This window comes from Etheostoma spectabile, chromosome 2 (assembly GCF_008692095.1).
Source record: "Etheostoma spectabile isolate EspeVRDwgs_2016 chromosome 2, UIUC_Espe_1.0, whole genome shotgun sequence".
NCBI classification, from domain to species: domain Eukaryota; kingdom Metazoa; phylum Chordata; class Actinopteri; order Perciformes; family Percidae; genus Etheostoma; species Etheostoma spectabile.
Window position 1 is genome coordinate 29,125,175 of NC_045734.1, and position 13,519 is coordinate 29,138,693.

The 13,519-nt window shown below is 40.7% G+C and overlaps 1 protein-coding gene across 1 annotated transcript; it reads right to left on the reverse strand.

Moving 5' to 3' along the window:
- Nucleotides 1-3,118: 3,118 nt before the first annotated feature.
- On the reverse strand, nt 3,119-12,305 carry naf1 (nuclear assembly factor 1 homolog (S. cerevisiae)). Its single transcript, XM_032536449.1, is given in 11 exon segments — nt 3,119-4,213; nt 4,216-4,240; nt 4,243-4,451; nt 4,624-4,711; nt 4,995-5,046; nt 5,163-5,323; nt 5,436-5,518; nt 5,658-5,751; nt 7,743-7,878; nt 9,593-9,852; nt 12,219-12,305. Coding segments are annotated over 10 exon segments (1,245 nt in total). The 5' UTR covers nt 12,219-12,305; the 3' UTR covers nt 3,119-4,076.
- Nucleotides 12,306-13,519: the final 1,214 nt, after the last annotated feature.

Below are 13,519 nucleotides of genomic sequence, written 5' to 3' on the forward strand. Positions count from 1 at the left end.
GAAGAGATGTGGAATCTGCTTTTTGACTAACTGCTGAGGAAACCCAAGCAATACACAGGGTCCCAGCTGTGCGTAACTGCCCTTTAACCCTTGTGTTGTCTTCCCGTTGACCTGCTACTTTGGGTTTTTCCGGACTGAAATTTGACATTATTGCTATTTTTTTGGTCACTTTTTTATGTTTTTTTTTTTTTAAATTAGTCAATTTTTTAACAATTTCTTTGTCGCTTTTTCCAATGTTTTTGACGTTTTTTGACACTTTTTCCAATTTGTTTGGTCTCTTTCAGCTTTTAATTTTTTTTCCTGTTTTTTTTTTTTAATTTTTTCCACATTTTGTTGTTCTTTTTCTACACTTTTCTCAATCTATTTGTCAATTGTATTCCTATTTGTCACTTTTTTTGACCTTTTTTTTTTTTAAATTATGTTTTAGTCAATTTTTGAACAATTTCTTTGTTTCTTTTTCCAATGTTTTTGATGTGTTTTTTTGTGACTTTCAGCGTTTTTTTAAATTTTTTTCCCTGCTTTTTTGTAGTTTTTTTTTTCCCCAATATTTTTCACTTTTTTCAACGTTGTTTTCGGATATAGAAAGTTTTTGTAAACCGGTCAAATCTGACCCGAGGGCAACACGAGGGTTAAACATGGTTGCCAAAGGTGTGTTCAGCGGTGACGGGATGAGTGTGTGTGACAGTTTGCACACACCTGTGACAGGACCATTAAACTCATAGACTTTATGATTAGCTGATAATAATAATGGGAGCTACTCATAACTGTTGCATACAAATGCCGACTAATGTGAACACTATTTGAGTCATTTAGTAAAGAAATGAATAGGATATAAAACTGAAAAAAAGGGTCGTTTTCAGGATTGATCTACTATATCATATACGGTATATATAAATCATATTTATATGCATTTAGTCTGTCCAATGTAATTTTTACAGTATGTTCAGAGTCCAATTTTCTTCTTTTTTTAAAGATATTTTGCCTTTATTTATAGGACAGCTTAAGACGCAAAAGGGGGGGGGTGACATTGAGCAAAGGCCACAGGTCGGAGTCGAACCCGCGACCTCCAGGTGAGAAACCCATGCACCCTTGCTTCTTTTTAAGAATTGATTTTCTTCATAAAACCCTTTAATATTCAATTTACAACAATATCAAACTTAATAAAGCGACACATCCTCACATTCGAGACGCTTAAACAGAATAATATTTGGCAATTTGTCCAAATGAAAATTGATAATCAAAATTTGACAAAATTGAAATGTGTAATAGTTACAGGGGGGGGGGGCGGGCAATAACTATCTCATTTACCATAATGGAAACACGCTGGCAATCACTGACGCATATGTGCAAAAGACCCCCCCCCCATCTCCAAAGTATGCCCCATCAACCGTAACAGTGGTAGAATTGACGTAATTAAAGGTGTCGACACACACACACACACCACACACACACACACACACACACACCACACACACACACACACACACACACACACACACACACACACACACACACACACACACACACACACCACACACACACACACACACACACACACACACACACACACACACACACACACACACCACACACACACACACACACAGAGGAAGATAAAAAATTTTGAGACTTCCTTAAGCCTAACCCTTCCTTCCTGAGCTACAAACAGAATATTAAACAAAAAGGTGTTATGGATATGATCAGTGTCAGCACGTAGCTCAACACTGCCACCATGTGGGGAATAGTCCCTTTGCTAAGCTTAAAGGCGCACGTCGTGAAATTCAATCTGCTTTGTTTTCCCCTTTAAACGGAATGCCTTATTGTTATATATTTCATTTTTTGTGCATCCTGAACAAACCTGCCGTGTTTAAATACGGCGATTCCTCAAACAAAGACGGCGAGTCAATGAACCCGGGTGTTGTCTTCTCGTCCAAATTGAAAATCAACGCCTTTTTGATTCAAGATTCAAGATTTCGTTATTGTCATAGCACAGTACACCGTAGTATGAATTAAGTTCACAGCTTAAAGAATACAGCGCAGAAACAATAAAAACACAGTGGAAAAGTTGACTTATATGACAATAAATAAATGCGTATACGGGTGTGCAGAGCATGTAGAGTGATAAAGATGAATATACCAAGTCTAAAAGAACTGAAAAATATAAACATCTAGATACATACAGTTGGGAAAAAGTATAAATATCCGTATTTAAAAATAAAACAGGGCGGTGGTTAATAAGGGGCAGTCCATGTTTTTAACTTTTTCCTTTCTTTTTTTTAATACTTTTGACACTTTTTTTCAATGTTTGTCACTTTTTTTTTGCCATTTTCAACACTGCGTGACACTAACTCATTTACTTTAGTTTTACAGTTATTTTTGGGATTTGTGGTCAATGAACCTCATTATAGGAATGTTTGACTTAGAAAAGCAGAAATTGAGAATTATTTAGACTAAAAATAAAGGAATGGATGTTGATGGATAATCAACATAGTCAACTTTTACTCAGTACTATTTTGAAACCACTTCATTTTTTTTCTCAAATGCTATAAAATTGAATAAGTACACAGTACATGTTTTTTTGTCATTCTTTTTCTTTTCCTTGATTTTTTTTCTCTCCTCCATGTCACCTCTGGTAATTAACTTATCAGAATCAAGCATCGAATCACTCTAGAAGGAATCTCGATGCATCGAAGAATCAACTTTTTTTCTCCTGTGTGGGGGTGTCCTGATATTTTAATTATCATCTTCGGTGAGTAGTTTGGTAATCCATTGTTATATGGCAACAAAGTTATTTTTCTGACCAATAAGCTGGGTGAGTCACTGTTTGTAGCTGTACCAACTGCCACTTTGCTCATTTGAATAGTGACTTTATATACACATAATTCTGTCTTCAAGTTAAGTCTGACTAAGAACTCTCCATGTCCGTTACTTGATAGCTCCTCTGTCTTCAGCTGAGCTCTTGTCAGCTGACAAATTCACATGAGGCTTCAGAAGAAAGGACAACTCATCACTCTAAAACACATTAGACTGATGCTTCCTGTGGAGGAGTTGGGGGTGCAACTTAAGGGACATGAGATGAACTTGGCTGTGAAATAATGACACCAAAATCAGTCATGTGACACTTGTTGGCTCTGGTGCCTTTACTGACATTCACACACATTTCATTGAGATTCAGAAGTTATAGCATGTGTACATCTTACGCCTCATCACACACAGTCTAAAAACAGCAGGCTCCCTCTATCCTCTATTGGACTGTTATGTTCTATTATATTATAATAGCCTTTGCCACTGTACTGGAGCAAGAAAAAGTAGTTCATTTGCACACTTTCTCTATTATAAAGTCCTCCATAGTAAAATGATTTATTATAAAGAATCCACTGACCGTGATAAGCAGCTTTGTCTCGGGTTTGTTCAAAGTTCATTTACCCAGAACAGATTATTTTGTGTTAAGTGGGGGAATCGAATGCTTGGCTGCATATAGTTGTTGTTTGTTCAGTCCCAGCATGATTTAGATTTTGAGGTTGACCTCATGATGAACGGCAGCCTGTTGCAGTGTACATGTGTGGACGGTTTTAAGCAACACTGCAGAACTTTTCCCACTTCGGTCCCTCTACAGGTTGGAAGAGGAATTGTCCATTACATGACATGACATGACATTAAATGACATGACATTAAATGACCTGACCTTATGCGAGTGTGCCAGATGGGGCAGGGGATCTGTTGTTCCACTGAGACATTACGACAGCGGTAATGGAGAATTCCGGTAATGGACCAAAAGCGTTCTAAAAAAGGTTCTTTAGTGTTGCTTTAAGTGACATTTGACAAAGAAAATGATCACATTTACTTGGAATATGACAAATAGAAAATCCCATTTTGATCAGGCTACTTCCTCTCAGGAGGTCTAGATGTCAGAAAAAATTAAATTATTTAAAAAAATAATATTTAAACACTGCAGTGAGAGAATGTGGTTGGTCAGAGCACGTCGGTGGCTCTACCAGCTACATTAAGAAATCACCCAGCTCTCCGACAGTCTACACACATTTTACACATGAACCACAACATCAACTCCCAGCAGCTCAGTGCGCACGTGTAAAGAGCGTCACTGAGGGGGGGTGGAGGGGGGGAGGAGGGGGGAGGTCAGAGAAGGGGACAGCGTTCAGTGGCCAACGCGGAGAGGAGAAAGATGGATTGAAGAAAGAGGGAGGAGGGGGGGATACAAAGGGAAGTTGGGCGGGGGAAAATGTGATGAGGGGGAGGAGGGTAGGGGCAGGAGGGGGGGGTACATGGAGGGGCATGCGTGTGTCTGGGTGGCGGGTGTATGTGTCTGGGGGGAGCGGCTGTGTTATTCGTCGGGTTCTGGTGCCTGAGTGGAGCTCCTGCGTGTCTTGGTGGGAAACCCCTGGTATTGCGCTGCTGCAGCAAGGTGTTGTGGGTAACGTGGGCAGGATTATCTGGATGGGGGGAGTAAATGGTGAGGAAAAGTAAGAAAAAAACGATCACACACACACACACACACACACACACACACTATGGGAAAGTTAACTAGTTTCAACTTAAGACTTCTTTCAGATGGTAACAGTGTAGAATCATCAACACTAGAATCTACTTCCTGTTTGTGTGTACCTGTGTTGTTATTGTCCCTCTTCTTTCTGGAGTTCTTCCCTTTCCTCTTGGCTTGCTGTTCCTTCTCATCATCACTGTAATCTAAAGCCTGGAGAGAAAAGAGAGAGGGGTGACGAATAAGAGATGTTCAAAATTAACCATTTAACTGTTAACAATAAGAATGTTGTCCAGTTACTTTTATTAAAACAGTGTGTTGGATGTTAAAAAAGAAGAAGAAGAGGCTATGCAATCTATTTCACAACTGGCATGCGGTTTTGAAACAGGGCTTGGTCAGGGCAGTTTTATCTTCTGATACTGTATTGTGTTAGAGCGCTTTGAGTAGTGGGATCAGAACAGGCCATGTCCATTTCCATTGGTGCCTGGGTGCTCACCTCCTCTGGTGGTTCTTGGTCGTTCTTCCAGGACGCGTCAGATCCCTTATACCTGAAGGACAACATGTTGACTTTAACACACTAGTTAGGGTTGGTCAGACACAAACTTCACTTAATCATATCAAAACTGACTACTGCTCAACAAACTGTGTGTGTGTGCGCACTTACACTTTGAGCTGCTGTGTGAGGATGTATTTTGTGTACTCTTTGATGGCCGGTGCGTAATAAACGGTCAGTCCCTCCGTCAGCCCCTTGCTGCTTATCTCGTCCGCAGAGTTAAAACGTAAGACGTACAGCGGACTGGACACTGGACCAAACACCTCAAAGACCTGGAACACATGAATAGGACATCACCACGCAGAAACCAACAGGACGCAAACAACCCGGTAACATCCACCACATGTAGCCAATGATACAGGCCGGGCCTGCTGCTCCACCCACCTTGCCAACAGCTAGCCTATCAGATCTAAAGATGATGCTGTCGTCAGTCAAAGGGGGCGTGTCCTTCAGAGACTGGATTATAACTGCAGACAGCAAAAGTGTGGTTAAAGACACATTAAAAGCCTCCACTTACATCGTCCTCTACCTAGGGAGAAGAGTTTTTCCAATTATTTAGGAATCAGAGTTGCAGTGTGACCTTAGTGTGTGTGTGTGTGTATTTACCAAGTTGCTGTATAATACTGGAGACCGTTCCTACAGGCTGCAGTGCTGCATCTTCTGGCAATGACACCGACACCTCCTCCACTGCAGGCAGCTCCTACACACAGACAGCGTCAGCGTTTGGTCTGACGTAGGGATGGGCCACATGGGAAATAAACTCCACGTGTTGCAGCTTGTTCTACATAACATGTTGGGAATACTGCCAATCTCCGAGTGGAAATTGTCACAGAATTTCTTTACGCGGCCAGCACAAGGATCGGTTTGGCACTTTGCTTTTCTCCACCCATCCAGACACCTCTCCTGGGCGAGAGTGTATGGGTTACGAGGTGTGTGTTTTTGTATGTGGAGACAAAATGCTGGTACATAAGCAAGGGGCTGGTGGACTTGCTTCCCTCAACAGCCATCAAAAAACAACGATAATCTGTTGCACGAGGAAATTTGACCATTCACTAGCCTGGTGGACAAGAAGCGTGGAGGGAAGCAGGGAACAGGTGGAGAGCCTGGACAGAGAGAAAGACGTGAAGCACCAAGGCGTCAGGTTTCTGTGTGTTAACTTCTGAAAGGGTAATGGAAGACGGATGCAGAACGATTGGTTCTAAATGGAAATCGTTGTCCTCCTGAGTTCCTGCCACTTCAAATGGAGGACGGTGACAGAGTGTGTCCATCGTGTGAAGGTGGTTCGGGTTCACGAGGGCGGTGGTGCAGGCTACTAATGAAGTTACAATGTCATACGGTTCCAATTTTCAACAATCTATGTATAAAGAAAATTAAAAAGTAAGACCAGTGGGGCTCATTTGTGTTATGGTTTATCATTATTTCTTTGCTTCGGGTTTTACCCTGTTTTTTTTATCTCCTGTAGCACTTTGGGATTGATTTGTCAATAAAAAAAAAAAAGTGCTCTACAAATAAAATGCATTATTAGTTATCAGATCAGAGGTATGGTCATACCAGTTGCGATCAGCTTTTTTGACCACGATCCTGATCCGATGTTTTAACTAATGAATATCTTCCGATACCAAGTCCCTGTCCGACACTATATACAATAACTAAGGATGCAAAGTAACTGGCATACTCCATACATTTAACTTCCTGCGGCAAATTAGTCTTTTCTCTCCACACCGAAACAGTTCTCTTTAGGATCACAGCGAACCTCCAACCAAGAAAAAAGAAAAAGACCGTCTCAAGTTCCACGCTAAACAACAAAGACTAAACTTAGTGACGCTTCTTGTGCTTGGAAGGAGAATTCCGGTCGATTCCAACACATAGCTCTGTAGTAGAGAGGAAAACTAAACCAATCGGTGCTGCCTACACCGAGTTATCCTCCTGCTAGAGTTAGCACCAAACAGGCTTCAACAGGGCAAGTTATAAACATGTTTTTTGCCTCTAAACATGTTCACGATGTCATTAAAAGTGCCTCCCCATGTGCAGTGATTCCTTCAGAGTGAACACAGTGAATCTGATGCTGGAGATGTGAGAAGATCCTTTTTAATTTTTATCTTCTATGTACATGCACTCCCCTACAAAATCACAGCGATAGCCGAGAATGATTTATTATTTCCAAATAGAGCAGTTTATGTCATCTAGTAAAAATTAGTCTTTTTTCATATCACAGGGACATTCCCCCCCCCCAATACCGTGCAAGCCTAATGTGTAAGGCTGAAACTGTGGGGTAAATGTTTGTCTGTTTGTCCGGTCACTTCCTATATTTGGGTCGGGTTGCATTCTCACCTGAAGTGAACCCAACTCTAGAGCACACGGAAGCTACAGCTGATTAAGATGGACATAGCTCTGTTGCAGAAGTGCTGATGCTGACTCCATGCTCATTTCCATGGAGTATTTCAGCAGTCTCTGCAGATGTTACAGCGCGATCGAAACAAAGGTTTTACAAAAGTTGTAACTCGGAAGAACACCATCTGAATGTGGATGGTGTTTCGGGTCTTGGATCATCAGACAGCCTCACCTGGGTGACCCAACCGGGCATTTTTAGTCCCTCAGCCTGTGTCCAAGCGCCACGCTACACCATGGATCACCCCTCTTAATCACTTCAAATAACAGCTGAAGTCATTGAACGTGCAATAAGGGACTGACCTCGAGCAGGACTTCATCTCTGGTTTTGATGGGTGCCGGCTGGCTGAAACCCTCATCATCATCCTCAAAAATGGGGGCAGTGGGAGAAGAGGAGGATGAGGATGAAGAGGACGAAGAGGAGGAGGAAGAGCTGTCACTGGGGACGGGGAAGGAAGAGCATCAGAGTTTGTTTCCATTCCTGTACTGTAACCAGCATTTAGTCATAATACATCAGAAAACAAGCTTATGTGTGTGTGTGTGTGTGTGTGTGTGTGTGTGTGTGTGTTTGTTTGTGGGGGGGTCCTCACTTCCTCTTTGTTGCAAACATTATGTTGAAGTGTTCAACAAATAACATATACACCAGAGCGGGCCGATATATCGGCATATCGGATTTTTAAATACCCAAATATTCGTGTCGGTGTTAAAAATGCTTTCAGTCAGGATCTAATATACAGTAATATTTAAGTTTCTATTGTTGGTCTTGCATGCAGAATGTCACAAAGAACTGAACCGGATCTGGCTGTGGTATCTTTTTTGTAAAACGTTTGTTTTTGTTGAAAGACTACATTGGGCGCTGTAACTGCCCCTGCACCCATATAGCCTAGAGGATGGGACTGTGGGCAGACTGTCTATTTAAGCGGTTACACACAAAGTTGCGGAAAATATTTGCAGTGCAATAAATGTAGGAATTCTGCACCTCTTTCTGCGCGTCGACCCCCCACCCCTAGGACAGGTACCACTGTAGATAGAATCCAATTCTGTGGGAAACACTGAAGTTGGCCTTTAAAGTTTTAAACCACAACAAAATCTGTTGGGATGAGATCTCAATGAGTGCAACACGGACATGTAACGTTATAGTAGGCTACAAAACAGCCTGTGGAACGGTAAGGATCCCCAAAACATGAATTAAAGCACTTGTTAAAATACAGGGGGCATAAGTATACACCCCCCTATGTTAAAATACAGGGGCATAAGTATACACCCCCCTATGTTAAAATACAGGGGGCATAAGTATACACCCCCATATGTTAAAATACAGGGGGCATAAGTATACACCCCCCTATGTTATAATACAGGGGGCATAAGTATACACCCCCTATGTTAAAATACAGGGGCATAAGTATACACCCCCTATGTTAAAATACAGGGGGCATAAGTATACACCCCCCTATGTTAAAATACAGGGGCATAAGTATACACCCCCCTATGTTAAATTCCCATAGGAGGCAGGCAGAGTTTTATTTTGAGAGGCCAGTTATTTCATGGATCAGGATACTGTTTATCCTTATAAAGTTCCCTTGGTCTTGAAATGTTCGTTAGCTGTGTAACGTTATGTGTGAAATCTATAAAGCTGAACAGTAGTAAAACAGATTTTATTCTGATCCAAAGACTCTTTCTGTGAGATAAAAAACACTAAAAAAAATTATACCCTGGACACTATCCAATATATCTAAAGGTCAATGAGTAAGTGTGTTAAATAATTGTGACTTCAGTCCTTATATATATATATATATATATATACATATACATATATATAAATAATGTATTACTGTGACTATTATTGCCACTCTTCATTTCAACCCCATGTCCTTGTAAATTATAGAGAGTGGTCTATACCTACTCTATCTGTAAAGTGTCTCGCGATAACTCTTGTTGAATTGATACTATAAATATAATTGAATCGAATTTTGACCAAAATAATCGTGATTATTATTTTTTCCATAATCAAGCAGCCCTACTAGTTTTTTGTTTATTTATAATGTTTTTAGTCAAAGTTTCAGGACTTCAGTTGACCAAGATTTTCTTTGGTTGATTACAGCCCTACCCTAGTGAGTGTGTGTGTGTGTGTGTGTGCGCGTGTGTGTGTGTACCTGTCTGAATCTTCTGACTCATCGTCGTCACAGTCCTCGGTCTTAGAAAGCCTGTGTAAAGGAAGCGTTGCTGCTGGCGAGTCTGTGTGGACACCTCCCGTTTCCTCTGCTTGTGCTGCTGTACTTGATGATGGGTCTGCATCGGTGGGGGTTACGATGAGATTTTCTAGTTGTGTTGTCACGGTAACCTCCATCTCCTCTTCCCCCTCCCTGTGCGCTGGTAACGTGTGGCCATTCTCCAATGATACATTTTCCTCCATCTGAAATGCACACATTTTAAATCTTTGAAAGCTGGTCTTCAGAGAACACATGAAATAAAAAGGAACCACCGATCATTTTACCGTCATTAACCCTGCCAGAGGACCTAGTGCTGTGGATTATGTTCAAATTTATCTAATGCTGATGCTGCATTCATGCAAGCCCCGGTACGAATGACCCCTCAAGTCGGAACAACACAGGAAGTTGGCAAAGATTTCCAAATAATTCTAACAGCTGGAGGACAATACTTCAGGACACAGCAACTACAAAAACAGCTGGAGTGTGGTTAGGTTCAGCAGCCACAACGACTTGGTTAGAGGCGTGTCACGTCATGAAGTGGATGTGCCTTGAAATTTTGTATTTTGTTTGTTTTTCTGAATTGTCTTCTGTGCCGGTGGTAGGGCTGTGTCTAACTGCATCACCAGCTGGGACGTAACACTCCAGCATTTTAACTCTGCTACCGACTAGACTGAGTTCTCACTAAAATAATAGTCTCATTTTTTATTGTCACAACAGAACAGAGGAACATCAAAATATATTAAAGTTCTTATAAACAAAATGTATGAAATACAAAAGTAAGATATGAAACTTAAAGTCCTAAACAATTTAAAAAAAACAGTGTTGCCAACAAGGACGCTGTAGAGCGCCCTCTGGTGGACAAACTATGCAACGCTAAACCTCATAACATGATTGCAAGTCCCTTTTTATTTTATTTTTTAAATATTAATTTATTAGAATCATTTGTCATTATAAATGATTCTGATGAATGAACTTGTTTTTTAAATAAATTATATAAATTGCATATATTTTTTTTAAATCAGCAATCCTAAATGCAGATAGTTTGGGAAATACATAACATCGGCCCGCCGATATATTGGTCCGGTCGGGCTCTAATATGTAGCCCATTATATATAATATATATAATATATAAATATATAGATGTCTGTGTGTTAAATACAACATATAAAAATGTATGACCCCGTACATTCTTATCCACGTCTTTAATTGATTTCACAGTAAATATATAGAAGTTGTAATGAGGGATCATAAAATGCTGCGTATGCCATAACAACATACAGCTGATGCAGTGGTGCGTCCCGTCATATAACTGACGTCGCTTATGATGACGGCTCTGAGGCAGAGACGTCTTGTGTGTTAAATGGCTGTTACCCCGACTCCTCTCTCCTCGACTCAAATGTCCCCTGGGCGGGACTAATGCCCAAGGAGAGGAATCGGGGACGCACAAAGTGGGCAATGGGAAAGGCCCACCCATAGACAGTATAAGAAATGGACAATGGTACGACGTCGTTTTCAAGCTTAAAGATGTGGATGTGAGGTGAGCAACCTGTCTGAAAGCTGTAAGTCTTCTGGTAGCTGTGCAAGAGAAATCTCAATCAATCCCAATCAGCAGAGACAGAGAGCTTAGGTATAGGTTAGGAGATAACATAGGCACAGGCGAATTAACATGATATTTAACATTAGTAATTAAACCTAAACAGTTAATGGAAGTCCAAACTGCCTTTGAGCTTATCCTTATAAAACATTCACTACGGAGACATAACGTGAGGTATAAGGTAATTGAGTCTTTTATTCATTGTTGTGTTTCTTTAGAAATAAACAATGGACAAATAGAGTCTTTAAACGCTTCAGATGTAAAGTTATTCGCTGGCAAAGTGGCTTCAAAATCAATGGGAGTCAATGGGATGCTAACGGCGAGGGTTGGCTTGTTGGCATCAAAACGGCTCCATAGGAGGCACGCGCTTTGTGGACGCTCGCTTGCCCTCTTGGGCCCACAGAAGTCAGATGAAAATATCCCAACTCCGGAAAATAGACCCTCCGAGGAGCACGTAAATGCAGCATTAATTTTACGTGATGACAAAACAAGAAGCAGGAGAATTGAAGGGTGCTCTGTTTTTATTTAGCTGAGGGCCCATTCAGTGTAATAGTACCTTACGCTGTCCAGTTTGAATACTTTACTTGCCGTTAATACAGTGTAAAATAAATGTTTCGGTAAAGGCATTTGAAAAGTAACGTTAAGTTACGAACTGTTTCCCCCATTTATTTTCAAACTAACGTTTATCAGCATTGAAATGACTGTAGATTGCGAAACCACATACCATACATAAGCTGACAAGCGGAGAAACATTAACGTTATAGTTCGGAGAAACTAAAACAAAAGAGTGTAACGTTAGCGTTATTTCCACACTAGCTCGGTCGGCTAACGAGCTAACCAGAGCTAACAGCGTTGAACTTAGGTCACGAGCCGGACTTAAGAGCCGCGAGCCAGCATGACCACAGAGACTACTTTCTAGCAAATTCCATAAACAACATGTGAGCAAAGTAACAAGAAGTTTGTTAAAAGTAATACCTGTTTGTTGGTGAGGCTACTAGGTCTGTGCAGCAGAGAACCTTACCTCATGAAACTCCTAACCAGTTAAATCCTCACCAAAGTGAGCCAGACTACTTCCGTTATCAACCTTCAAAATAAAGGCTTCATTGAAGCGTTTGTTTAAAATCCCTTCTAAACTACAACAAACTGAAATGAAAACATACAATACAATGACACATTATGTCAAGGGAAGATTTATTTTATTTAAGGTTGGCCTTTTGACAGCCTACAATTATTAAACACCTGTAGTAGGTGTAACATAAGGCAGGCATTTGACAGTAACAAAATATCCTTCTTGATTTTATTATATATCACATTGTCAATGCCTATATATTGTTGAATTATGTGTGTGAAAAAAGTATAGTTTACACCTACATTAATTACATTATTTTGTATGGAAATCCCGTACCAAATTATTTTTAAATTTTATTCTGAAGGGAAGACGTGAATTCCGGTGATAATGGTTTTTCTCTGTGAGCTTGACCCGTCTCCATCCCCAGGTCCACACGTGGGGTTGTGTTTTTCCGGGTGTGCGCACGGCTGTCGTCCCGCCCCGATGTGAGTCCATAGACAGTTAAAGAAATGGACCAACAGATCCCATTGTTCTTTTTTTTTTTTTTTTTTTTTTTTAATATTACAGATCCCGTTGTTCTGGACGGAGACCAGTGATGGGTATTAGATAAGGGGGTAAGCCTCTCCTCTGTAAGAGTAGCTCCCTATGGCGCCATTTTAATGCCACAAAGCCATCACCTGCAGTTAGCATCCCATTGACTGCCATTTTTGGAGCCACTTGTGCAGTGTTTATTTCTAAAGAAACACAACAATGTGTAAAAGGCTCCATTACCTTGTATTTCACGGTATGCCTCCGTAGCAGACGTATTTGTAAAAATAGGGTCATAACCACGTGACCTAGTTGACACCGTATTGCCAGGAGAAGCTCGCAGACAGTTTTGACTTATATTAGCTTTTTAGGTTTAATTACTAATGTTAACTAGCACGTTATAGACGTTATAGACTGTGTCTATTTTATCTCATAACATATATCTAAGCTCTCCGTCTCTGCCGATTGGGAATGATTGAGATTTGTCTTGCACAGCTACCAGAAGAATTACAACTTTCAGACATGTTACAGCACAGGCTAATTATTGGTAACTAAAATGCTAGTTAACATTGCTAATTAAACCTAAACAGCTAATGGAAGTCAAAACTGTCTGCGAGCTTACCCTGTACTATACGGTAATTCCTCCACTGCTACAGTAAGTCACGTTCTTATGACACAA